The 27,846-nt window shown below is 35.4% G+C and overlaps 2 protein-coding genes across 3 annotated transcripts in view; one reads left to right on the forward strand and one right to left on the reverse strand.

Moving 5' to 3' along the window:
- SEPT11 (septin 11) overlaps positions 1 to 27,846 on the forward strand; it is a 125,705-nt gene that overhangs the window by 94,769 nt on the left and 3,090 nt on the right. The gene's annotated exons all lie outside the window — the stretch shown is intronic.
- Positions 97 to 27,846, reverse strand: CCNI (cyclin I). Of its 2 annotated transcripts, XM_011360575.2 has the most exons (7): positions 27,323 to 27,845; positions 21,021 to 21,177; positions 10,678 to 10,806; positions 7,849 to 7,923; positions 7,560 to 7,700; positions 7,045 to 7,275; positions 97 to 1,662 (listed from the first exon to the last, which is right to left on the reverse strand). In XM_011360575.2, the coding sequence occupies exons 2-7, from the start codon at positions 21,132 to 21,134 to the stop codon at positions 1,219 to 1,221; spliced, it is 1,134 nt and encodes a 377-aa protein (XP_011358877.1). In that variant the 5' UTR covers positions 21,135 to 21,177; positions 27,323 to 27,845; the 3' UTR covers positions 97 to 1,218. The 2 variants fall into 2 exon arrangements, with proteins under 2 accessions (XP_011358877.1, XP_023386652.1); XM_023530884.1 differs by lacking the exon at positions 21,021 to 21,177 and having other exon boundaries at positions 27,323 to 27,846.

Below are 27,846 nucleotides of genomic sequence, written 5' to 3' on the forward strand. Positions count from 1 at the left end.
TTCTTGGGATTTTTATCATTTTCTACAGTTTAAATAGCAGCACCTAAGCCATCAGGAACTTCCTTGCACTTCTTCAAACAAAAAATAGAGACACAGTGGTTAAGGACAACGTTTATTGCTACCAGAGGCTTTTCTCATCAGTACATGGTTGATTCTGACTGCAATACCTTATTCAGACCATACAAGGAGCTCAGGATCCAGAAGTCATTAAGGGAAATATAGGTAGGCTCGAGAGACAGAATAATTTTTTGTCAAGAAAATCCTAATAGCTTATTAACATAAAACTAGGGTACTGAATTCAGTAATTACATGTTATAGACCCAAATCATAGAGCTGCCTACATCTAGACAGTCTCTCACTGATAACAGAGCTGAGCAGTTACCCCTCAAAAAAATTTTTTAAAAATCAAATTTTAGTTGTTACATGGTTCTTTGGTGAGCACCTGGATAATATTAACTTTATCACAAATGGTTTAAACAAATGTCAAAATGCTTTCAACAAATCTAAGAGTGTCCTAATTACATGCCACTTTTAAACTTCAGTTTAAGATAAAAACCATTTTGTTTCCAAACTCTAGATCTTGAAATGAAACAAAAAATGTGGTAATGTGAGTCCTTTTTCTATTACCACATTTGATTCAAATGGGGCAATTCTGAAGTACCCTTTTCAGATTAATTTGAATCATTAAGGATTAATACATGGCTGTTGAACTGAAATAATTTATTCACAAATTGCTAAATAATTTTGAGAGTTTCCTAGTCAGTGGAAATCAGGCTATAGATCAACATGCATTAAATTCATTAAGTATTCAACGAAGAAGCAAGCAAAAACAAGAAGAAAATTAAGTCAGGACATTGGGGATAGAGTTTGCTAGCTATGAATTTTGGAACTTTAAAAAAACCACTGACTGAATTTTTGACATAGGGGCAATCTACATTTTGGCAGAGAAAAAAAGGGTGAAACTGACAAATACTACAAAGAAATTTCTTACTTTAAAAAATGTTTGGATCTTTTGAATTTTATACTTTTTCTGGTCTTTAAGTGCTTAAATAATATTTAATTCTAATTAGCCATACAAGTAAATGGTTTGTTTTTTTTTTCTGGCTCACTTCAAATCAGCCTGATAAAGGTATGTACCTGTAGATAGCCTTCCCTAGTTTGCCACATTCTCAACCCGAGTAGTCTACCTCAGTTTGCACTTAAAGGTAACACCTGAAGCTACATGACAGACACAGGCTGCAAAGGTGGACACGGGGAATCATGTCCCTCTTGCCTTGATAAATCAGTGCCACACACAGAACCCACATTTTCTGAAGCATTATCTTCGTTATAGAGCCGTTTGATTCCATCATAGAAGTCATCCACTTCCATTTCCTCTACTTTGCGTTTAGCAGAGGTATGCTTGCACCCACCGGCAGCTGGGAGATGATGACAGAAGGCTGCTGTACCTCTGACTGGCACTTCTGGTTTGCTGTTGTCCTTGGAGAAATCTGGGCCTGGGACAGAGGAGGGATGTAATCTGAACACTCCTTTGTCACAGGTCACCAGGGTGTGCTTGAGGGGACGGTAGACATAAACGGAATTTAGAGGCAGGGAAGACTGCAGAGTAGAAAGGTGATGTGCCACAAGCTCCCGACAGTGGATCAACTGGGAGCTATCCATCTGAGCCAGGGGGAAAAAAGTTGATAATTTAATTAATATAGGCTGCTCTGTTGTCTTTGCTGGCCACTTTTCCTCCCTATGCCCTTTGCAACCCCAGGTTTCTTTTCTCACCCAATTACCTTCTACCTCAAACTCATTTAATCCTCCAGCCTACCTACCCATCATCTTAGGAATTATGGCCAAATCTGTATTTCTAATATAAATCTCTTTAGAACTTAAATTCTGTATGTGTAATTGTATGCTGAACATCTTCATGAAAGCAGAAACTATTCTCTTGTTCTATGCTATATATCCAACATTTGCTTTAATTAGTTCAGTCTATTCCCTCTGCATAGGACTTTCACCCCACATTCTTTGCCTCTTATAATCTCTTCAGTGAAGACCAAAGGTACAGATAAACACGAAATTCATTAAGAATTTTACTTTTTAAGAATTATTATTATTTATGCCTACAGCACCTGGTCTTCCTAGGTGGCCTTCCATCCAAGTACTAATCAGGCCTGACCCCGCTTAGCTTCCGAGATCAGACATTGGGCTTGTTCAGGGTGGCATGGCCATAGACCATGGACCATGGCTCCACTGGGGCGCGAACCCAAGACCTACTGCGTGTAAAGCAGACATGCTAACTGCTACACTATGGAACCACGTCCTTCATTAAGAATTTAAGGAAGAAACCAAAGGCAAGCAAAATTTTAAATAAGGGATGGGGAAGGCTGTCTGGCCTTTAGAATAATTTAAGTATTTGTTTTTAAAACAGTAAATGAGAACTTTTGATAAGACATATTTTTGTAGAAAATAGCAGGCCTGACAACACTAGGAAGAATGTTTAACGTGGAAGTTAGACTAATTCCTTCCTATCCTTTAGGACAGTTCAGGTATCTATCCTTTCTGAAGCCACCCTTGACTCCTCCCAGCCTTATACACACCCAAAGTCCAGGGTCATATGTTTCTATATCAACCTGTCATCAAACTGAACCACACTCTATTAGAATAATGATTGTAACCATTTAGCTTTTCCATTATAGATCACAAGATCCCAAGAGGTAGGCATTAAATCATATTCATTTTTATGCCTTAAGTTTCTAGCATAATGATTACACATGGAAGGCCTTTAAAATCTTACCTTGGTAAAAGAGTCTAAGTAGTCTCTCTGCTCTCCTCTCCCTATAATTATAGCTGCCATTAAAATAATCTTACTCTAACAACATATTTCTCCCCTATTCAAATTTCTTTAGTGGTACCACAATGCCTACTAGCAATAAGCTAACCTCTTTAACTTGATAATAAGGCTCTCCACAATCTGACTCAACCTTTGTTTCTAGCCATATTTCCTAGCACATCCCGATTTGTGCTCTACATTCTTGCCAAAGGGGCCTGCTCACTATTCTGTATAAATCTTGCCCTTTCTTACTTTACCCTTGCTCACCCTGTTTCTACTTACTGAAATTGTATTACCTATTCCTTTCAGGTCTGGCTAACTGCCACCACAGTCCAGGAAGCCTATCTTGACTATCACTTTCTATTCTTGAGTACTTCATAAGCATTTTTGGATATTTCTTAATAAAGTCTTATTCATACCTATATAACCTGTAGCACACAGCATAACTATCTGCAATACCACAGAGAAAATAAATGAAAATAACATGCTCTTCACATTTTGTCACAAAATTAGTTTTAGCTCTAAATATATTAATTACTTGTTACCAGGAAAACAGTGGAACAAAAGCACACTGAAGAGGAATGGGGCTTCAAAGTTCTTTAAGGTGATTGATACCCTAAGCCAGTACTTCTAGAAGCCTACAAAAGAGAGGTAATAGACAGAAATTGGGAAGTGAAAAGAAAGGTGGTATTTTAGGCCACTGAAGTCTACTAAAATTATTTCTAAAAAGTACCTAGTTTAATGAAGTGTTCTTTAGCAAATGAATGATACTTGGTGGCCTAGAAAAATAAAAATACCACAAATATTCTAATGCCTTGGTCATCAGGCATAATACCACAGCAGAATCCTGGAAAAAAAAAAAAAAAAAAAAAGACATGTATTTCATGTAAAAGACTATTTATGTCACTATAATCTTTCTCTCTGGAAAAAAAAATATGTATATATTTTAGAGATGAGAACTAGCAGAAAATGATAAAAGCCAGAAAGACATTGGAGATTAAACACTGAAAGTTTATAACACAGACACCAAAAGAGGTTATTGATGGGAAGCAAGATATAAGTAGTAAGTTCAGATGGACCCAGGTTCACTGGACAATATGAAGCCCTGAAAAAACCTACCATAGTAGTCTGACATTAGACACTTTCAAGAAGAACTGTGAGACCCTGGTGAGGAGGGTTTGCTTCTTTAACTCCCTACTCTACTTTTAAACTACACCACAGCAGGGAATATCTACTTCAACTACTGCCTGGCTAGTGACCAAGGAGACCACTACACTAATTTAGGTAGAGTTAACGTCCTAGGATTATCAAGGTGAGCCACATCAGTCAAAGAGGAAGACATGAGTACAGTCTCAGAAGTAGAGCAAGTAGGGGTAGGGGTAAGAAGAGAAAAAGGGTTAGCCATCCCAGAGTGGTGACCAACAGGTAGCACCACAGCTAATAGGGGTAGGGAGTGGGAGGAACAAAGAGGGACAAGAGGAAGCTTGCCTTTGAAACCAAGGAGCACTCACTATACTTTGAAGTCCAGAGGGAACATTGGCAGAGCTAGTGATAGTGGCCCCCTTGCAGCATGTCTGTGATGGACCAACCACTGGCAATCCTCTCAAACCAGAACACTGGGAAACATGTCAGAACTAATTCTGGCATGTCGGACCAATCTGACACAAGATTTCCTATACCAGTATCAGAAATCCAGAAGGAATATCTGATATTACTATGGCCTTGTCACAGGTCAAATTACAAAGATATCAGACCTGGTGTTCCTACCTAAACATGGGTGAACTTAACAAGACAGAACTGAGTCTTGAAAATCAGAAGTCACCAGGTTTGGGCCACAGGGCTGGCCACCAGTCCAAAGTCCAAGTTGGTTTTAGAGAACTGCTAAGACCAAATCCCCAAATCTCGGAAGTTTTGTGACCTTACTTGTTTTTAACTATTTCTCCCACTATAACCTAAATACTACATGGGGCAGATCACTGTAATCTCAGTGCCTAAATCATAGATTTCTCAATAAATGTTTATGGAATACAACTATTTATATATTACAAAATAGAATACTGGTTTTCAAACTATGTTCCAACAGCTGACGGAAAGGAAGAGGCCATGCTGACTAGGACTATATACTCAATAGCTCTCTACCCCAAACACAGTTCCTAAGTAATACTTGTCTACTTTGTATACTGGGATTATGTGTGTACAAGATTTTGTTGGGGTTGAAGGAAGGGTTTCAGTTCTAAAAGAAACTGTGAAAATCACTGGACTAGAATTTTTAAGATTTGTGTGGTATGGAAAAGGCACTGGTTCTTTTTTGTCTTCTTTACTACTAAGTAGTCCTATGTGTTTCTGAGAAAGTCCCAAGTTCCCTGAGCTGTAGGTATAAAATAAAGGAGTTGAATGAAATTATTTCTAAGATTCCTTCAAACTCCAAGTTTATAATACTTCTTCAGTAATAGGGGAAACAAGTTTCAGTAAACTTTCTTCTTCTAGCACCAGAAGATTTATGAATGAGACGAAGCAGATTCTCAAAGCCCTCAAAGCTACAAAACACACATGCCATTTACAACATTTTATTATTTATACTTCACAGTCTGTCCTTTTTATGTGATAATAGTACCTTCATATAGCAAATTTCTGTATACTAGCTTAGAAATAGGCACAGGGACAAAGTCAGGAGGCATTTAGAGAGATATCATCTGTTCCAACGAAAAAAAAAAAGAAAGCCATAATGTAGGAGGTTTTCTATTATTAATGTTCCTTGCCCCACACTTCCACGGTCTAATGTAATGTAATGATTAATATCAACTTCATTTTCCAACACTCTAGGTAGGCAAAATAAATTTGGTGGTTTATGATACTTTCTAAAAATTCTCACTAAATAGCAACTATCTCATAGGATTTATTTTCATTACAGCATTTATTATTTTGATAATTTATCTGAATTATTTCAATCTAAGATACACTATTAAAAGAAAATATCTCCCTTGTAAAGGAGAAACAGCTTGTGTTACACTAACGTCCTATGTTCTAGGGATGTAGAACGAGGTGAGCCATGTTAAAAACAATGGAACAAAACACACAGAAGAGGAATGGTGCTCTAATATGTTGCTATGATCATTATCCTTTTTATAAAAAGACTTTCAACCCTACTTTGCTCACAAAGTAGAGCTTGAAATTCTCAGAGCTGAGAGATAGTATTAAGTAAAGGTACTTCTTATATGTCTGCTAACTTTCATAGCTTACATCTGTAAGATCATTAATTATATCTACTAAACATCAAATTCAAGTATTAGTCTGTTTTTCTTTTCTAGTGTTCTAAGTTTTATAAATCCAATAACTGCAACTCTGTTAATATTGGTTCTTTTTCTATTACAAAATGTTTTGAAGCTCAGAATTTAGGCCTCTTCTGTAAAATCCAATTAAACAAATCAGAAAAACTACTGCCAGATGAGAATAAATGGAGACATATACAGGGAAAGTTAAGTTCATAAATTTCTTATGGATTCAGTTGGCAGAGGAGTATAGTTTGCAGCAGATTTAAACTTGAGCTCTTTTTGATGAAATGAATAGAAACAATAAGAATTCTCTCAACGTAGTTGCAAACATATAGCATCATTACTAACTTTCCATTATATTTTATATATACAGTTGACAAAAATTCAAGTGACCCATAACATTTTACACCAATATGCAAATAACAGTTATGGACTAAACTCAAGCAACTAAAGGAACTACCAGGACAAAACCTTCAGAAAGATAACTTCTACTTGCCAAATTCCAATACATATACTTCACTTTCTACCCAATACTAAATTATCTGCTTGTCCAAAAAGCAATTTCTTGCAATTTATGTTTTGATCTGTTTTTATAAAATGAAGTACAGAAGTACTACTACAATGCAACCTACAAATATAGCTAGAAAGGTTCTTCATATAAAACTAAAGGAGAATATATTATGGAAAATCGTATTAATTTTTCAAGATTCTTAAAGATTTTAACTAATCTAGAAGGGTTGACAAGAATCAAGAAAATACTACCTAAGCTTTATAAGAGAAAAAAAAAGACTAGACCATAAATTTAAAGTATGTATTACTTTACTCTTGTCTACTCAAAAACAGTTTGCCATTACAAGATTAGAAACGTCTCTTAATTTTATAACCATCTGGTAACCCTATGTATCTCAAAAAGATATATTTAAAATGAACACTAATTAGACTGACACCTACCTGTGCTTTCTGAAGCAATTCAATTGTAAGAGGAAGCCAATCAGGAATGAGTTTCTCCATTTCCAAACTAACCATGGCCAGAGCAAGCATGGATCCTTTGAATTGCAGAAGTTCGTTACAGGCCATACAATGAAGTAGCTGCTTGGTTAGGAGTGCCAAATGTTGAGATGGGCTCAGTTTGGGCAAATTGAAAAGTAACTGAGGCCTAATTGACACTGTAATGGCATGGAACTGGAAAAAAAAAGTCAAGATCATTCTGGTTTTATTTAAATGTCTAGGTAAATTATATTCAGAAATTGATGTAACCTCAGGTATTACTCAATTTTTAAGTTTGCAATTTTAGCTTCAGTGACTTGACATGTATCTTAATTCCTAATTTTCCCTTGGCTAACTGCAATAATTTCCCTTTTCCTAAAAATCAGAACAAAACAAATAAGCAGGCAATCTACTTTTCAAGTTACTGAAATAGGACTACATAGTCAAATAAGAAACTAAAACACTTTAGGTATATTTACAATGTGAAGAAAATCCAATGGTGTGGCTGTGTGAAGGTCCCAATTCAACTTATCCAGAATAATTCTCTCCATCCTCAGAATTTCAGATGAAGAACATCCACAGAAACTGTCTCTTGCCAACACCTTCAGTATTGGAATTCTCTATCCATAGCAAAGGGGAATGGGACAGGGATGACAGAAAAAAATAAACTCATTACCAATTTTTGTTTTGGTAAACAAAATCAAGTTAATAAATGGAGAGAAACTTTCAAAAAAGAGACATAACTAATCTTTAAAGGAAAATATTTACCTCGTCTTCCTCAACAGTCTTGGCAGCTAGGAAAAAACAGCTGATTGCAATACAACTCAAGTATTTTGGGTGGGCCTAAAATTTTGAAGAGGGAAAAAAAGCAACTTCAATGATCCTTCAAAAAGTTGAGTTTATTTTTAAAAAACTAAATATGCAGATGAGACAAGTACTCTTACATTCGATGGAATTAATCTGATTCCCACCCATTGCTAAGATCAGAGCTAACTTTTAACTTTACAACCCTAGCCATATGATATTCTATGAAAATACTAAGATCATTCCATTGCTGGAAGTTCAACCAATGCTAGTTAGCCAAAGTCCATTTCTATCCAGCAGAGAAGAGCTTGATTTTAGAAGACAATTTTCAATTTAATAAATAAAATCCCCCAAATAAAAAATAAACATTTGTGTGTGTGTATTTTTTATACTAGTTTTATTCTCTTTACCTATCATATCAGTAAGATTAACATAGTAGGTGCTAGGAGGAATTAAACAAAGAATATAAAAAGAAGGCTATTAATGTATTTCGAACACTTTAAAAATTTATAGGATGATAGATGAGTAAAAATTTTCTAATTAGTTAAGTGTCCACACACAAAAAATTACATATTCAAGTTCCATGGTAAGAACAAAATGCTCCTAAATATACGCAGAGTTAGTGAAGAAAAAAGTTCTGGAGTTTGACACTCACAGGATGGTCTGAATTTGCCTGTTTTTCTTGTCTATAGTAAGGCTGGCCCACTTTCTACCTTATCAATAGATTAAAGGTTTGCCAATCCAGCATCAGAATCCAGTCTTAAATAATCAGAACAATTTAGTCCAATTATATTGCATGACGCAAGAGTAAGTTACATAACAAAAAGAAAACCTGTTTCAGCATGTATTTTATACTTAATGTTACATTCATTCCCATAAAACCAGGGAAGCCTCTTGATGACCAGAATACAGCCTTGAATAATTACCTTATTTAATAAACATGCCAATGACCAGTACAGGTGGCATACTGTCTAGGAATCTTAAAATCCTCTGCCTGTATGAGATAATAAAAGCTAGTTCAATACTATCAATATTTTAAAAAATTAATACTAATAAAAATATTACAGTATAGAAAATACTTCTATAAATACTGTCATGTCTATTACGCCTTCTTTTTACAGATGAGAAAATAGTCTCCGAGGTTAAGGGACACCACACAAGTAATCAAGGAAGTGAGTCAGATCTTGTTGCTAAGATAAGATAGTTTTCTAGGCTCCCTTATTTCCCCATATATACAACATATCAAACTCACATCCTGGATGTAATCAGAGTTCATTACAAAGAAAGGAACCCAACAGTTAATAACTTTAATAATAAACTCATTATAAAAAGAATCCCAACAGCAAATGTGTAATTTTTTAAAAAAACAAATAGTAGTTCTCAGTCCTGGATGTATATCAGGATGTATTCTTTAAATACAAACATCCAGATCTCACCTACGAGAGGTTCAGATTCGGTAGGTCTGGGATAGGTAGGGCTCAGGGTCCACACTTTGAAGAGCTTCACAGCACTTTATTCTGCACAGCTAGGAGTGAGGCTCCATTCATTGCTGCAGCCCTTTTATGGTCCTCTTCAAGTGACTTTATTTAAACTATGAATACATTTTAGATAGTTTCAATATAGACTAACCATCTCTAAGTATCTGATGCCAATAATATAACAGGACCCATTAAATAAGAAATATGAAAAAAGAGATATTTAGCAAAATTCTCTAATTGTTTCAGAAACTTGCCCAAATCTGTTTAAAATGTTTAATATCAGTAATATTTTCTGACAGAAACTACAATAAACTCATTAATAATTTTTGAAGAATATATAGCCGATAAAAGGATACTGACTTTAAATGCCTCTTTATCTTTCTCTGTGAAAGGAAAGTTGGCTGTATTAGGGGGCTAGGGAAAAGGGATGCAGAATTTGATACTGAGATAAAAATAGGCATCTCAGATAAACAGATTTCAGGCAATTATTGTCATAATTAAGGGTTCTTTAAGTCTCTTAAGAGTAAAAAGTTTGAAACATAAAAAGGTAACTGAACAGCCATATTCTACGGCTTCTTTTTTTTTATACCCAGTAACAAAGAGTATAGTCCCCTCAGCGCTAAATTCAAAGTTGCCCCAGCTTATACATTCCTAGGCATACAAATAACAACAAGTGAATTGCTTTTCTACTTTTTTATGCCTTGCCATTAAATAAATACTAACTTTCAGCTTCAAATCTGTTGAGGACCTACTATGACTCATTTCACATAATATAACCAATGATATACCAACAGGGACAATATAAAATTAATTCATATATCTGTATACTGCCATTTAACAAAAACACACTAGTTATTTTATGACAGTTCAGTTCATGTTATTATGCTCCAAATGTATACCTCTAGAAAGTATTTATATTAATTGTTCAGAAAATCACAATATTCAATAAATAGAGAAATGTGCAATAGGCTTATACTTTTCTAGTCTGACTCACTCTCCACCTCTAGCACACCAATGTATTAAAAGATGACTAAACATTCTGCCAATGCTATATGATTTGTATATATCAGATCAAAAATTTCACAGGTTAAGTATAAATTACAATACTTGTAGCAAAAAAAAAATTACAGAATACAATTAGAAACATTTCAGAAGATTTAAAGCAGACGACATCATGTCTTCTTATAGGTACATGTATCATGTCCACAATGGTTTTCCATTCCTTTCCATCCTACAGAATGTTTATCAGTGGCCCCTAGTTTAGCATATACCTTCAAACAAAAGGTTGTGTTTAAGTGTATCTCAAAATATTTACCTTTACAGTAGCTAAAAACCTGTCCAAAAGACTGCTAGCCAGAGCAAATGTTTCTGGGTAAAGGTTGAATTGGTACTTGAGTTTGGCCAGCCACTGAATCACTTCATCTCTCTGGGATGGAGAAACATTCTACAAGGGAACAATTAAAAGATAAAATTAAAAGAGAACAAGTTAAGTTTCAAGTTATCATCAAGAATATGTCTAGGCTTCTCTCTTATAAAAGGTTTGCAAATGCTATGGAATATGTATTTACATTTTTTAAAATGTTTTTTAAGTTTATTCAAATCTATCAAATGAGATAAACGAAGATAAGACTTTATGTATTGGTTATAGCATTTAATATCAATATCCAATACTGTCGTTCTTTATTAAAATCTTCGCTATGTTATCTCGCCATCAATCTACACTTTGAGGTGTTCAGGGAAAACATTTTAAAGTTTAGGTAACATGGTTATCAACTGATAGTAATTTTGGAATTAAGTTTTCTTAATTCTTGAGAACAAGAAAGTATAATGAATTTCTAAGGCAGCAAATAGCCGTTAAACAACCTTAGGAAATACAGAATATGATAACATAATGAAAGCCTATTAAAAACAAAACTAAAGTCAACAGGAATAAATGAAAGATATCGACAAATTACACATTTAAAGATGATAAAAGAATACCGAAGGGTGCTCATTAAAACCTTTGCCATTCCATTGGTTAATTTCTCTTCTCTTATTTTATTCCAACTCTTTGGCACAACCTAGTAAAGTATTTCTTTATAATCACACATAATTTTTACATCTAGCTCTAAACTCAGTTATAACTGATATTTTATAGGTTATCTGCCATACATCCACCTTCTGGTCAATTCCTTTTGTCAAACAAAGACTGACCTTAGAAACACTGACAGGAAAATAAAATAAAGATGGTTTACAACCTCTTATATTAACATCTTACCATAGAACTAGTGTTAAGACTATGAATAATCTGAAAACTTTGGACAATCAACATTTTAACTCAATTCATACTGACAAATATTAAGTGTCTATCTTATAACATGTCCTGGGAATACAATGATGAATGAAAACTCCGTTTAAACTTCGAAACTTAAAAGTCTCATGGTGAGGCAATAATCCAAAAATGTGAAGGAAACTACGGTAAATATTAAAACAGAGATATTCACTGGGTGCTAGGGGTACACACTGGAAGGGCACCTGACCCAGTGTGGGAGTTGAGTGAAAGCTTAAGAGGAGACAGCAACTAACCTGTATCTTAAAAGTAAAAAAGCGAGGGGATCGAATGATCATTTGCAAGGCAAGGAAAGGGGTCACATTTTTTTAGCCTGTGAACTTTAATTCTAAAGTATAGAAATGATGTCAACCTGAAGGCAATAATAACCTATTGGTAAGCTCCTCTGACTTCCAACTAAAATTGAGGCAGGTGGAAGGTGGAAAAGAGTGCTAGAAACGATATTCTGAGATTCAGGGATACGATTCCATGAACCAAAAAGAAAACATAAAGCAGTTCATGGGACTGAAGCTGTAGGCTTAACAGGTTCGGGGAACATAGAGTAGCAGGGAAATTATGTGCTGCAGAGACTATTGTCCAACATGACAGAAGGAAGTGGAGTTAGGTCACTACAACGAGGAGCTAGATTCTCCCTCTACAAAGAAAGTCTGGAAAAGGCAGCAAAATACTACCATCTGAAGCTATGGCTTCTCTAGGAAGGAGAGAGGAAGCTGACACAGCCCTACAGCTAGGACCTACAAACATGTACTAGGTGTTAGCACCGTCATTGGTTCTACAATATCCCATTTTCCACAGAGCCCTCAGGTGCTTGCTACTTTAAGATCTCATTCTTGACTATGGGGTCCCTAAAGGGTCCCTGGGAACAAAATTTCTAGATTGAGAGGGTTAAGCATTCATCTTGGTAAATTCCTAACCACGATGAGTTATCATCTAAAATGCCAAAACTACTAAGAAAAGTAATGTTAACAAAGCCATCCCAACAAATCAATGATAAGGAAATAAATTCACACAAAGAGGTAGACAGTGATATAATCTAATGAAACTGGAGAGGCTTTTAGAGAGGCAATAAAACAATGATAGAGAGCAGCAACAAGGAACAAGAACACCATTAATTCCACCTTTATGTCAGAGATACAATGGGAGTATAGGAGAATAAACAACCCTAAATGACAGATATTACATAATGTGACTATTTGGTGTTTGGATTTAAACAAATAGCATAAACATGTAATTGTAAGAAGTGCCACAAAAGATGGACAAAATGTGCTATAAGTGTATAACACAAGGGAACAAAGTTATACAGAGATTTCCATATCATAATTATAACTACGAGTTATAACTAAATGTTTGCTCCTACAAAAGACACTCAATATCAGTTTTGTCCTTTCCCTCCTCTAAAAATACCTGATGCCAGAAAAAAAATTTATATTACATATAAACAATTCTTTTAAACCAATTAATAGTCAGTTATGAAAGAGACATGACAGTATCTTTGAACTTTAATATACCTTATGTTAAAGAACAGAACCAAGAAAGCATTTCTGCATGGCTAGTACTATCACCACTAGCCCTAACTAATAACCAAAAAAAAAAAGAAAAACCCATACAAAAGCATTTCATAGTTTGAGAAGATGCCTTCTTAGTAAAGTATAACAATTCTAATACCACTTTTCAAACCAATTCAAACATGCACTAAATTAAAATAAATATTATCAGGATAGATTTATGAAAGTTAAATTTTGTGCCTAAGTACTTCAAGGGGGAGAGGGAGGCCAGCTGGCCTACCTGCCCACCTGTTCACACGAGATAGTACTTTCTGATCAAGAGATCTGTTTTCTCTTATACGGATTGCTCAGAGTTAAGAGGGTTCATTAAGTTGGCTGAACAACTAACTATACCCAAAGAAAACTAATTTAACATGGTAAAAACAAAGGGCTTTATATCCTACATGCTGCTATTCTGACCATTAAAAGACAAATCATACCTAACTTTAAAATATATTCACCATTACCTGAAAGATTAAGTACAATCCCCCAGGCATGGCATATAAATCCCTCTGCGACCTAACTCTACAGCCTAACTCACCTTCCATCACTTTCAGCCTTAAAATCCATACTGTAATAGTAGTACTTTTATTTCTGGTTCTTCTTTGCTCCTGCCATGCTATTTTACATCACTATTCCTTTGCTCATACTGTTCCCTCTGGTTGGAACACACTCCCTCCTCTCTTTTACCTGCCTTATGATTTATCTTTCACTATTTCAATGGCCACTCACCACCAGATACTTTTCCTGGCAACTCAAGTTAGGCTGGTACCTTCCTTGTGTTCCCGCAGATCTCGTCACACCTGTGAAGTTCAACTTTTTTTTTCTTAAATTACATTTGTGCTTTTGGCTATGATGGAGTATGTAGCACCAAACCTATATTCCAGTTGAGAACAACTAGAATAACTATTAACAACAACAAAAACCTATTTTAAAGGCACTAGAACTGCTAGACAATTAGGCCTTAAGGATCCAAGACTCTGGAGAAGAGGTAACATGAAGAGAGGAGTCAATATTCTGCAGTTTTTCCTTCACGGCCTGTGACCAGGGCAAGAGGCTGAATATGGGCAAAGAAACCAACAGGGCTTCTGGGAGTCTTATAAGGCTAGCTAGGCTGAGATAAAATTTGGAGACTTAAGGAGCCAAGAACCTAATGGGGAGGAGGAGAGCCAGAAATCTGAATGTGACACTCAGCTATTTTCCCCTTAATTCTTAAGTTGGGAAGGAAAAGGATCGACAAGGATCTAAGGAGCTAAGCAGAAAACCTCTGAAAAGCAAGAATGAGTTCAGGGGAGAGTTCAGCATCCTTAAGGAATAAGGGGGCCTAGTGAACACTTCAAGCTTTCAACTGGAATCCTTGGCTACATACACTCTAGGAGTTGGGGCAAACCAAAGGTAGATGAAACCATACCCAACTCCACCCCAGCCTCCAATCACCATAGTCCCTCGATGGATTAAAGAGATTAATTTCCTACTCTGCCCACTAAAGACTGAACCCCCTAGCAGAAAGAGAACATCTAGAGCCTCTACGATTTTTCATGTCCAGCAGCCAATCACAAATTACCAGTCATAACAAGAGAAAAAAAAACCCAGTGACCCAAACCAAGAGAAAAAAGGGGATTTTGCATTATCAGAAAAGGACTTACTATACAAGAAAATAGAGGAAAAGAAAGATAAAAAGATGAAGAATTTCACTAGAGAAATGACACCTATAAAAAAATCCAAAAGAAAATTCTAGTACTAAAAAGTATAATAACTGAAATTAAGAACCCAATACATAGATCTAACAACGAATTAGACATGGTTTGACACCTATGCTTTGAGGAAAATTTATAACTCTAAATGCATATGTTAAAAAGCAGAAAAGCTGGAAAACCAATTATTTAAACATCTATGGCAAGATAAAACGGCAAATTACACAAAGTAGAAGCAAATAAAAAAAAAAGAGCAAAACTTAAAAAAAAATGTGCAATAGGAAAATTAACAGAATTAAAAGACTAATTGACAGACCTCTGGACAGACTGATCAAGAAAGAAAAAAGCTCAAATTACCGAGAAATGAAAAAGGGTATATCACTAAGGATCTTTTATATGTTAAAAAGATATTATGAATAACTATACACAAATAACTTAAAATTTTAATAACGTGAATAAAATCCTTTAATAATATGACTTACCAAAACCAAAATAGATTTCAATAAAGACCTGATCAGTCTCATATTTACCAAAGAAACTGATTATTAAATACTTTCTCAAAAATATATGTGTAGACCCCAGTGGCTTCCCTGGTGACATCTTCCAACATTTAAGAAAGAAATAATATCAATCTAAACAAATTCAGAACATTAAAAAAAAGGCAGGAATATTTCCCATTTTACAAAACCAGCATAACTTTATAACGAAAACCTGACGAAGCCTATCTCACTCACGAACATAAATACAAAAATCCTAAGTAAAATGTTAACAAAATCCAATGATATATAAAAATTTAACATTTATGAAAAATCTCTTAAACAAAGGCAGAGACAGGAATGTCTTTTTTAAAATAATTTTTTAATTTTTCAATTACGGCCAATATACAATATTATTTCAGGTGTACAACATAGTGTTTAGATATTTGAGGTATGATATATCTAGTACCCATCTGATAGCATATAGTGTTATTACATTATTGACTATATTCCCTATGCTATACTTTACATTCCCATGACTATTTTGTAACTACCAATTTGTAGTTCTTAATCCCTTCTCTTTTCCCTTTCACCCATCCCCCAATTCCTCTCTCATTCCCATCAGGCAAATGTCAAAATGTTTTCTGCATCTATGAGTTTGTTTCATTTGTTTTTTAGATTCTACACATAAGTGAAATAATATGGCATTTGCCTTTCACTCTCCACCTAGTACAATACCTCTAGGTCCATCCACGCTGCTGCAGATGGCAAGAATTATTTTTAAGGCTAACATTCCACTGCATATACATATCGCTTCTCCATCCATTCATCTACTGATGGACACTTAGGTTGCTTCCCTAAGTTTGCTATTGTAAATAATGCTGCAATGAATGAACACATGGGTGCACATGTCTTTTCAAATTAGTGTTTTGGGTTTCTTCGGATAAATACCCAGAAGTGGGATAACTAGGTCTTTCTTTGTCTCATTATATCCTTTGTTTTGTCTCTTTTGTTTGGCATAAGTATTACTACCTAGCTTCTTTTTCATTTTCATTTTCATGAAATATCTTTTTCCCCTTTACTTCCAGTCTGTGTGTGTCTTTCAATCTGAAGTAAGACTCTTATAGGTAGTATAAGTAAGGGTCTTGTTTTCTTATCCATTCGGCAACCCTATCTTTTGATTGGAGCATTCAATCCATTTACATTTAAAGTAATTGTTGATAAATATGTAGTCATTGCTACTTTATTATTCATATTTTTAATCTTTTTTTCTTCTTAAAGAAGTCCCTTTAACATTTCTTGTAATACTAGTTTTGTAGTGATGAATTTCTTTAGGTTCTTGTCTGGGAAGCTCTTTATATGTCTTTTGATTCTAAATGACAGCTTTGCTAGGAAGGCGTAAATAAAAGTGGTAAAAAGTGGTATGACAACTCTGGAAATGTAATTGGTGGTTCCTACTAAACCTGAATATACACATATTCTAGGTTCTAGCAATTCTGCCCCTAGAAATACACGTAACAAAAATGTATACACATGTTCGCTAAGAGACATGCACAAGAAAATGTCTCTAATGATCATCAATAGAACAGATAAATTCGTACAATGGAATAATACATGATAAAAATAAATTATGGCTATATGAAGTAAAATGTTTAAATCTTATACAAAAAAAATGCTTAGCAAAAGAAACCATACGTATATTTCATATACATACGCATATACATATATATATACACACACACACATATATAAAATTCCAACCCAGGAAAAACTAGTTAAATTGGGAAAGTGGTTTCTTGGTGGGGAGTAGATAGATGGTAATAAATACAAAAAGATACAAAAGAAGGGCTTCTGAGGTGCTGGTAATGTGGTGAAAATTTAGAGTTGTACACTTATGATCTGTGTACTCTTCTGCACATTATACTTCAAAAAACTGTTTAAGAAAAAAAGACACCAACCCGGGGAGGGAAATAGATTTATTTATTTACCAAATCCACAGATGGTCAATATAGATAACGATCATAATTTTAAAGCCAGAAAAGTGGGCCAGAATCAACAATTTTAAATTTAATAAGAATAAAGAAATGCTACAACTAAGTTAAAACCTAAAAAAGTACATCTAGCATAAGAAAAACTTTGCTTCAAAGTTGAGATATAAAATCAAGGTTTTAAAAACAAGTTCAGGGGTGGCTCCATGGTGTGGTGGTTAGCATGTCTGCTTTACACACAGAAGGTCCTGGGTTTGCGCCCCAGGTTGGAGCCACGGACCATACCTGGTGCACCAGGCCCCAGGTGTATCCTTGTGAAGTAGTAATACAAAACATAATAATAAAATAAACACAAGTTCAATATAAGCCGGCAACATGACATTGCTACCAAAACTTAAAAAAGTAGGGTTAAATGAAATTATCAATCCATGATGAAGTGAAGAGTTCACTTTACTGCTCATTAATGACCACAACTGAAATGTCTCAATTTAAGAAACATAGAATGTAACTAGGAAAAGAAAAACTGGGACGGTATATGGGAAATCTTGTCAAACAAAATGGTTAAAGCACAAGAAAAGAGATGACTTCATGGGTTTAACACTGTCTTTTAGCAGACAAAGGGCTATCACTTAAAATAAGAAACGGCTCTATTCTGTATTGCTCCAGTGGCCAGAAGTAAAACCAATCCAAGTGGCCACTAGAAAGAACAGTTTTAATGTTCAACTTAGGGAAAACTTTCCAATAATTTAGAGAGTTTTTCCACAGTGGAATGGACAAGTATCAAAACAGAGGATCACTTATCAGAGATGTCAGAAGAATGTTTTTTATTTCGTGGTTAGACTGAATCAGTGTTTCCCAAGTCTAGCACATACTAATAAAACTACAAAGCTTTTAAAAATACAAGTTTCCACAGCTGCTATCATAAGTAGATGTGGGTGGGCCTTGGAAGCTCCTGTAAGAAGCCTCTTGGATAATTCTATTATACCTAGTAGCACAGCTGTTCAGAAATCCTGTATTTGGACATCATATATTTATATGGCCTTTAAGATTCCTTAGTTTCAAAACTCTAATGAAAGCCATCTTTACATAAATAGCCTGAGGCAAGGTTTTATCTTTGTTGATGAAAAACATCTTTGCAAAATAAATTGAGAATATCTAAAAGTGCATGTCCCTTTGATCAGTCTTCAATTTTCTCCCCAAAACTCACATAACAAAATTATCATGTACTTGAAAGTACTATTATTATACAAAAAAAAACTTCTCTAACCTGGATGAATTATAAAGAAATGATTATGTGCATTTAATGAATGTTTCCTATGAGTCTATTATATGCCAGTAAATAAAAATGACACAACCAAGAGAACTCAATCAAATCACCAAAGAATTATAATATTGTGTCGTAAGGGAAGCAGAGAACATACAGACTGGGGAGTAATAGGTCTATAATAATTTTGCATGACCACTCTGTCCTAAACTGGGGGAAGGGGAATACAAATTAAAGGAGAACTGTAAGAGAAGCTTGAAGTAAATTTAGGTGGAGGAAGAGTAAGAAAGAAGGAGAAGGAAACTGGAGGAAAGAAGCATAAAAGGTAGCTTAAAAATATTTTATTTTTCTATTTTAACCAACACTTAAAAAATTTAAAAAGTTGGAAAAGATACATGGTTTGGTTTAGAGACAAGACTGTGTTTCTCTTCTGCAAGAAATCAAGAAGGGAAATCATGGTCGGAAGGAATAGTAGAAAGGGGGGTAGAAAAGTCAGTTCCTGAGAAAGGCAGAAGAAATAAAAGAATTAGAACTAGAATACATATGTGTCCTTGGTGGTTACTCTAGTAAGCTCAAGCCCCTATAGCTCTTTACTCCCATCCCTATCTTATTATCGTCTATCTCCACCATTATCTCCTAAGCCCATCTATATTTTACAAGACTTAAGTATGGCTTCTACTTGGCATTACTAAAGGTAAACCCTTAAGTAGATCTCTTTTAGAAGTTGACACTGTTGTTTTCTGGTAATACCTCAGTAATATTTGTTAAATTGCCTAGAAAAAGAGGCCAGATTAAGTGACAATACAGCAATATATTACAATCTTCATAGATCATCACCTTCAAAGACCACATTGTAAAATTATATCATTGTTGGTTACATGCTGACTCTGAAAGAAGAAAGGAATGGTTCTTAAGGGCAGCTGTAATAAAGTTTTGAGGCTTCCTAGAATGTCAGAATGTAAGGGAAGGAATTTCCATTTTTCTCACTGTTGTATCCCCAATGCCTAGAACAGTGTATAGAATGTAGCAGATACATAATAAACATTTACTGAATGACTGAATCCCTAAGTAAACTAAAAATTGCACAAGAACACAAAAATAAAAAATGGAAAACAAAGAATAATGGGAAGAAGACTGCCTCAGGTCCAAAGTATAACTCTATTACTTATTAGTTGAAGTCTTGAGCAAATTGGGACTACTGCCTGTTTCAAAGAATTAAATGAGATATTAAATGTGATGGCATACGTAAATGCTCCTGGCATAAAAGGTATTCATTCAAGTTAACTAATCTTCAATTTGCTAAAAGACAAATAAGTAACAGTAAATGCAAAACATTTCTTGAGCTTGTGGGAAAGAATGAAAGAAGTAGGTTGGAATTAGAAAAAGCATACAGATTTCAATAGTCTATGTGCAAAGGTTAACTTAAACCAACAGAAGAGCAACTTAGATATTTGCTATTCATTCACCTACACACATAAAAAATTTCTTGGCCACTATTCTTTATCCCAAGAATAGTGCTAGGTACTAGTAATTTAAAAAAATGTGTAGAACAGCTTTTGGTGTGAACAAAACTTCAAAATTATCTGTAAAAAATAACTCTGATATAAGTACAAAAATTTCTAAAAGAAAAAGCATATAACCAGCAGTAACTGACAAGTCAGCTGGCTATCTCCCTAGAAGCTTCCAACAATGGCATTACCTTAGTAGTTCACTTGAACTCTTTATAAATATTCAAGAAAGATAGAGCAATTTGTTCTCTAAGGATTTGCTATTCATTCACCTACACACATAAAAAATTTCTTGGCCACTATTCTTTATCCCAAGAATAGTGCTAGGTACTAGTAATTTAAAAAAATGTGTAGAACAGCTTTTGGTGTGAACAAAACTTCAAAATTATCTGTAAAAAATAACTGATATGATAGAAGTATAAAAATTTCTAAAAGAAAAGGCATATAACCAATTGATAGGTCAGATGGCTATCTCTCTAGAATCTTCCAACAATGGCATTACCTTAGTAGTTCACTTGAACTCCTTATAAATATTCAAGAAAGATAGGGCAATTTGTTGTTCTCTATGTTCAGCTTCCATGACTATCTATCTAGAAATAAAGGTGGCTTACATTAGTATTGAACTATGAGGAAAGAAAACACACATACCTACCTTCCTAAAGCAGTAACTCAGATAACAACAAAACAAACAGGCAAACAAAAACAGTTCATTCTTGTTTTGTTTCAGAATAAAACAAGATGTTTCTCAATTAAAGAACAGAGCATATCGTTTAACAGTATATACATGTCAAGGTATGACAACAGTACATTTATTTCTAATAAAAGCCATCTATATAGAGTGAAGAGAAAAATTACCTGATTTGTAGGCATTTTCGGCACATTTACCTTCCACATCTGGGCTTCCCTAGAGATTGCCTTTTCCAACAGGAAAGACAATCTCTGGTTTTCCAAAGGCCCTGGAAACTTCATGATATCCTTTGGATCTGCCTGCCTCCCAGCTTGATGTAGCTACCTATAAAATCAAATATAAAACAATACTCTTTACTTAATTACAGAGTAAGTATAGCATTGTATAAATATATTGGTTCTTAAGCAATTCATAAAACAAGTAAGGAGGTTATGAGGCAGTATGGGATTTTATAGTTCTTTAAAATGTCATATATTAAAATGTTACAATAAGTTATCTGAAACATTCTCACTTTAAATTTGAAACTCAGTTATAAAGAAAATAAAAACACGGCCATATAATTAACAGAACCTTTAGACTCTGATCAAAACATACTATTATTGTGTCAAAAAATTTAAGTCATGAGTTTTTTATACTAGGAATTCTTAAAAGGAGTTGTCCCAAATATTCCCCTTAAAAATCTAATCAGATAAGGGCCGCTAATCTTTTTCGTTAAATTACATTAATCACATTAAATCCCACCCATTCCTACTTAATCAGTCTGATACCATCCCCTTAAGTATGAAACCATCTTTTTAAAATTTTCAAACAATTAGTGCAATAGGGCAAGTTACTTGAAAATAAGATCCTAAATAACAAGAGTAAGAGGTCAGAACTGAGAGTAGTTAACCTCCAGGAAGTGAAGAAGCCCTGCAGCAGGGAAATGCTGCTTTTCATTGTAAAGCTCACATAATTATTTCACTTTCTCAACTATGTACCTGTATTACCTGTGTGCTTCAGATTCATGAGTTTAAAAAAAATTAATATCTGGAATTAACACATGGGAAGTTCCAAACTTGTGATAAAATTTGAAAAAAAAAAAAAAAAACCTCTTCTTCAATTTCCACATTCCTACCCAACTCTCTATTAATTGCTTCACATACTTCACCTACTTACTACTCAATCTACTGCAGACTCTCTCTAGTTAACTGCATTGTGATTTTTTTTAAACTTCTGAGTTTTTGCAAATTTTCTATAATGAGCATGAAGTATCTTTCATACCAAGAAAAAGGTAAATAATTTAAGAAGGAAAAGAAATAAAACTACCCTGAAAGGCCTATTACAAAGGTAATTTCTTCTGAGAACTCTTGATTCTCTAATCTGGTGATTTCTCTCCCTGAATGCAGCTTCCAAGTATCTCACCTACTAAATTATAAACTCCTTTGTGGTCACATCTATCAACATCATCTTTTTATCACTCACTGTGGTCACAGTACTACTAGTATCCTAATGAAACAGGAACTCAACCAAAGATTCCTTTCAACATTTGGGGCCTAAAACAAAAACAACCAAAACAGAACAAAACAAAACAAATCCAAGTCTAATTTCTCTTTAGCAAGACAATCCTTCAAATGTTTGAAGGCTACTAAAAATAGCACCAATTCAATTCCTCTTTCCCATAGCTGAAAAACTGTTCCAGAGTTTTGGCTCTTCTAAATTAGCACCAGTTTAACTATTAATGGAGTCTAAGATCATTAGTTTTTTTTTTTTTGGAGGCCACACTACAGTATCAATTCAGACAGTATTTATGGTCAACTAAAACTCTTAAAAGTCTTTCTAAGATACACTCTTAAACTCCCCCTTCACCTGCCCTACACAATTGTGTGAGGGGTTTTGGTGGCTTTTTTTTTTTTTTTTGGACATTCTCATTTAGAACCTTAAAAATGTATTTTTTCTTTAAAAAAAAGTTATTGAATTCCATCTACTGTTATATTCTGCTGAGATGTTCTGAGATTCCAATTTTCTTGCCTTGGAACTTTTCTCAGATTCTCCACAATTAGACAAACAGACTCACTATAATTTCATCTAAAGCAGATACAAATATTAACCTTAGAAATGAAGTAGAAACTAGATGACCATCTGTCAAAAGATACTTAGAAGAAACACTTATATTGGCTCAATATCAAACTTCACAGATTCTACGTTCTTCTAAACCTAATTTTTTTTGCCTGTAATTTATTGTTTTTTGATAAAACTTTAAACTTTACTAATTATCTCTATCATATTTCATTATCTAGCTACACCCAATAAGGTTACTCACCAGGACCCGTCACCCTTCTCAACACACTCCAATGGCTGGCTGCCCCTAGTGATTACTCTTCCTCTACAATGCATCCTTTGAAAGTTATTTTTAGAGGAGACAGAGAGGGACATATAGGATACAATTATGTAAAGAAGAGTAAGATCAGGTTCAAGGGATTCCTGTTCTCCAATTTTCAAATATTTTGAAGCTTTAACAACTTTTTTAAAGCAAAGAAATCTGGGTCAAAAAAGAAATCACTGAGATGAAGGGAAAAGGTGACCTAACATATCAAAACTTATGGGATGCAATGAAAGCAGTGCTTAGTGGGAAACTCATATCTGTAAATGCCTATGTTAAAAAAAATCTCAAATCGATACTCTAACTTTCCACCTTAAGACACTAGAAAAGAGTAGTGCACACTACACCTAAAACAAGCCAGAAAAAAAAAAGAACAAAAATGTTAGCATGGAAATTAATAAAGTAGACAATAGAAAAATACAGAAAAACCAATGAAATCAAAAGTTGGTTCTTTGGAAAGGTCAACAGAATTGGCAAACCATTAGCTAAACTGATCAAGAAAAAAACAGAGGATAAAGTGCTAAAATCAGGATTAAAGAGGGGATATTACTACCTATGTTACAGAAACAAAAAGAATTATAAAGGAATTCTATGAACTATATGCAAATAAACTGGACAATTTAGATGAAATAGGCAAATACTTAGAACCACGAACTATTAAAACTAACTTAAAAGTTAAATAGCTAATAACAAGCACATAGATTGAATTAGTAAACAAACTATTGTCGAAGAAAAGCCTATGCCAAAATGGCTTGCTTCACTGATAAATTCTACCAAACGTTTACAGAAAAAGTAATACAAATTCTTCACAAACTCTTCCAAAAAGTAAAGAGGAGCACTTCACTTATATTGAAGCCAGCTATTACCCTGCTACCAAAAGACAACAGCACTAGAAAACAATAGCCCAACATCTCTTCTAAATATAGATACGGAAGAAAATACTAGCAATCTGAATCCCACGACATAAAAAAAGAAAAAAAAGTTATATACCATAACCAAATGTGATTTAGCCCAGGAATGCAAAGTTGGTTTAACATTCAGAAATCAATTAATGTAAATACACCATATCAACAGAAGAAATCATTCTTTGCTCACACTAGGGAAATGTAACAAAGGAAAAGAGAAAAGTTCAAATTCTCTTAAAGTTTAAAAATTAGGATATAAATAATGCAAATGAAAGACAAAAAGGATGAAGGATACCTGTGGGGATGTTCCAGTTTAAATGAGGCTAGAGAAAAATGAAAGTGCAGTATCTGACCCTAGACTGGATCCTGTACTAGACAGATAAATGCTATAAAGATCATTAATGGGTTAACTGACATAATGGGAACATGGACAGATTAAAGTAAATGTTTCAATGTTAAATTTACTGAAGTTAATAACTTTACTGTGATTCTTTAAGAGAATATGCTTATTCTTAGGAAATATGCACTAAAAATTTTAGGAGTAACGGGCCATAATTAATGCAATATACACACATATATATGGGGAAGAGGAAGAAAGGGAGGGATGACTACTGATAAAACAAAAGGAGTAAAATGTTAATTGGTCAATCCAGAGTTCTTTTTGAAATTACTTAAAAGTAAATAAAAAATGGAGAAATTACTTAAAAGTGGAGAATGTAGAAAAGCAAAAGAATTTATGGAAGTGCTTATAATATCAGAGTATTTTTTACATTCATTTTTTAAGTCTCTAGTGAGATATGATACTCTGGAAAAAGTGCTGGATTGAGTTTTTCTTTACCAACAGAACATAAGCCTATTTTCTAATACGTAAAACAGTTTGAATTAGATGAATCCTGCTAAGAAATAAAATACAAACTTACAACATTAGTCTTAAATAACAGAACATTATAGTTGTGTCCTACTATTCTATGCCCACTGTTGGACAGAAGAATTTTGGATGCTCAGATAGAAAAATCTCTAGGAACTAAAAAAACAAAGACTGTATTTTGGTTGGCATATTCCACACTGCTTTCATTGCATCCCATGTCTATCTTTATGATAGTTTTACATTTCTTCTCCCACTCTTTCAGTTGCTATTTCTGCTTCTGTTTAAGTTTAATGTCTGAGTGAAATTTATAAAATCCTTATTGTACAGCATCATCTATATTACAAATCTACATAGAGGGCTTTCTCATCTGAGAAAAAGTGCTGCATAGTGCTGGGTATATGACGGAAAAAAAACTATTAATATGGAATTATTATATTACCATAACACCAACCCTATTAATAATTCTGTACTGGGGCTGACTTCTGGATCTTATGTTCCTTCTAAATAAGAGTCAGTTACTGTGACCATATTAGAACTTCATGTTCTAATATTACCTCCTTGACTTTATGCCCCCTAATCTAATAATGAATTTCTTTCTCAATCTCCCATGTCTTCCCACACACAGTTCTTTCAGCTTGAAATGTCCTTCTCTAGGCTCACAATCCCCTTCCTACAGAGTTGTCATTTGCATCAATCTGTGAATGGTACCCTGCCTTCCTACATCTGTACCTGGACATAGTCCTACTTTTGCATTTAATTGCTCAGAGATAATTATTGGTAGATCTGTCTCTCCTAAACATGAGTTCCTTGATGGAAAGCATGCTCCAGAGTTTAGCACTATGTCTAATAAACAATAAGAGCAGCTTACACTTGTTAAGTGCTTAAAAAAGTAAAAGCAATGAGTGCTTACTAGTTGGCCAGGTACTGATGAAAGTACTATGCCAATTAACTCATTCAATCCTAAAACCTTACGAAAATGGTGTTAAGCATATTTTAAAGATGAACATGCACGGAAAGGATACTTTCCATTTTTAAAGTATAAAATCTAAGTAAAACATGTACACACACTCACAGCTTCCGATCTTGACCAAGAAACATTTTAGAGTTCCATTCTAACCTACTAGGATGTCACAATGCCACATAAATTCAATTATCTGTAAATGAAAATCATCTCTACTGCACCTTCCCAATACTCGCTGATTCTATTAGTCTCTTCATTGGCATTAAGAAAGTTTTCCTAGTCCAGAAGCTCAGAATCTCTCACCTGTCTGGTCCTAGATTATCGAACCTAAATCTTGTCCACTCTTTCCTAATCTATATGTCCATTCCCTTCTATTTCGTCTGCCACAAATAATCCGGAAAAGCTAGAAGCAGATAACACTACTGTTGAACTTTACAACAAATTCATTTTCGGGACAGACGATATAGCAGTCAAGACTGCTACGGTTTCAATTCTGGCCACCAGGTTCTAGTTGTGTCATCTAAAGAGGTAAATCATAAATTACTTCATTTCGTGGAGCCTCAGTTTTCCTCATATGTAAAATGAGACTGGTCAGAGTCGAGGATTCAATGAGTTGCAAACCATTTAGAACAATGCCTGCCAGATGAGCCTCAACAAGTGATATTAACATCGCAACGTCACATTCTGCTCAAACGTTGAGTAGCTCCCCACTGACCAAAAAAAAAAAAAGGCTAAATACTTGAGCTTGGCATTCAGTGACTTTCAGTCAGATTCCTTACCTTCTACTACTACCCAATTCTCAACGCTTGCCCAAATGTTCTGCAATGGAACCTAGAGCTCAGCAGAGGTCCTTCTGCCCTCTTCAAAATTTCGCTTTTACCTGCCCTTGAGGGTGCAACTCAAATCTCACTTCCTCTCCAATTTCCCCCACCCACTGGGTAACGTTCCCCTTTCCCCGAGTTTCCGCAGCACTGGCGGTTAAGCCCATTAATTTGGAATTAGCTCCGCTTGGCAAAGTAACTCTTCTTTTGGCTCCCGCAGGAACGCTCAAATCTAAGGGTGGGAGTGTGTCCACTTGTATGTGTATTACAAAGGATCGCAGAGCCTAAAAGATGCACTACCAGGGTAGGTAATCTGCAGTTCCTATAAAAAAGTTACTCGCTGGCCCGAAAGGGAACTCAACAGAGCCGTTTTCGAACTGGGCAGGTGCCGAGTTGTTCTTGCGTGGAGAGGGCGGCCGGAAGACTCCCCGTTAGAGGGGGAGACGAAGGGGGAAGGTGGGAGGTGGGCCTCGGAGCGCGCGGCTCCGGCGTTTCCCTTCCGGCGGCGCGCGCGGGCCGCGAAGAACGTCGAGCCCCCCGCCCCCGCCGGCTCACCTTCTCCTCTTCCTCCCCTTCCTCCTCCTCCTCCCTGGCAGAGCTGTAGGCCTTACAGTGGTGACGCGGGGTCATCCGGGGGCCCGTTACCACCTCATTTTCCTCAGCGCGCGGGGCGAGGACCGGGCCGACTGAGGAGGGAGAAGAGGGGAAACCGGGCCGGGGGGCGCTCGAGCGGGACGCACGGCTGCGGCCGGTGGGTCAGTCAGCGAATTAGTTCCATGACGACCCTGGACTTGAGGCAGCCACCGCCGGTCCCGCTCCTCCAACCGCCGCCGCTTGTGCCCGGGTGGGGAGGGGGTTCCCTCTCGCCATAGGGCGGCGGGGGCCGGGGAGAGGCGGGGGGTGAGACCGGCTCTGCCCCTGCCCGGGGGATGCACCTCCGAGGGGAAATGGTGAAAGGGAAGCAGGGGAGAAAAGAAAGAAAAAAAAAGAAGGGGAAGGGGGTAAAATAAGAAAAAGCGAGACAGAGACGCTGCCGCGTCCGCTCGCGGGGAGGCTGGGGAGGGAGAGGAGGGGAGGAA

The sequence above is a fragment of the Pteropus vampyrus genome, unplaced genomic scaffold (assembly GCF_000151845.1).
Source record: "Pteropus vampyrus isolate Shadow unplaced genomic scaffold, Pvam_2.0 Scaffold56, whole genome shotgun sequence".
NCBI classification, from domain to species: domain Eukaryota; kingdom Metazoa; phylum Chordata; class Mammalia; order Chiroptera; family Pteropodidae; genus Pteropus; species Pteropus vampyrus.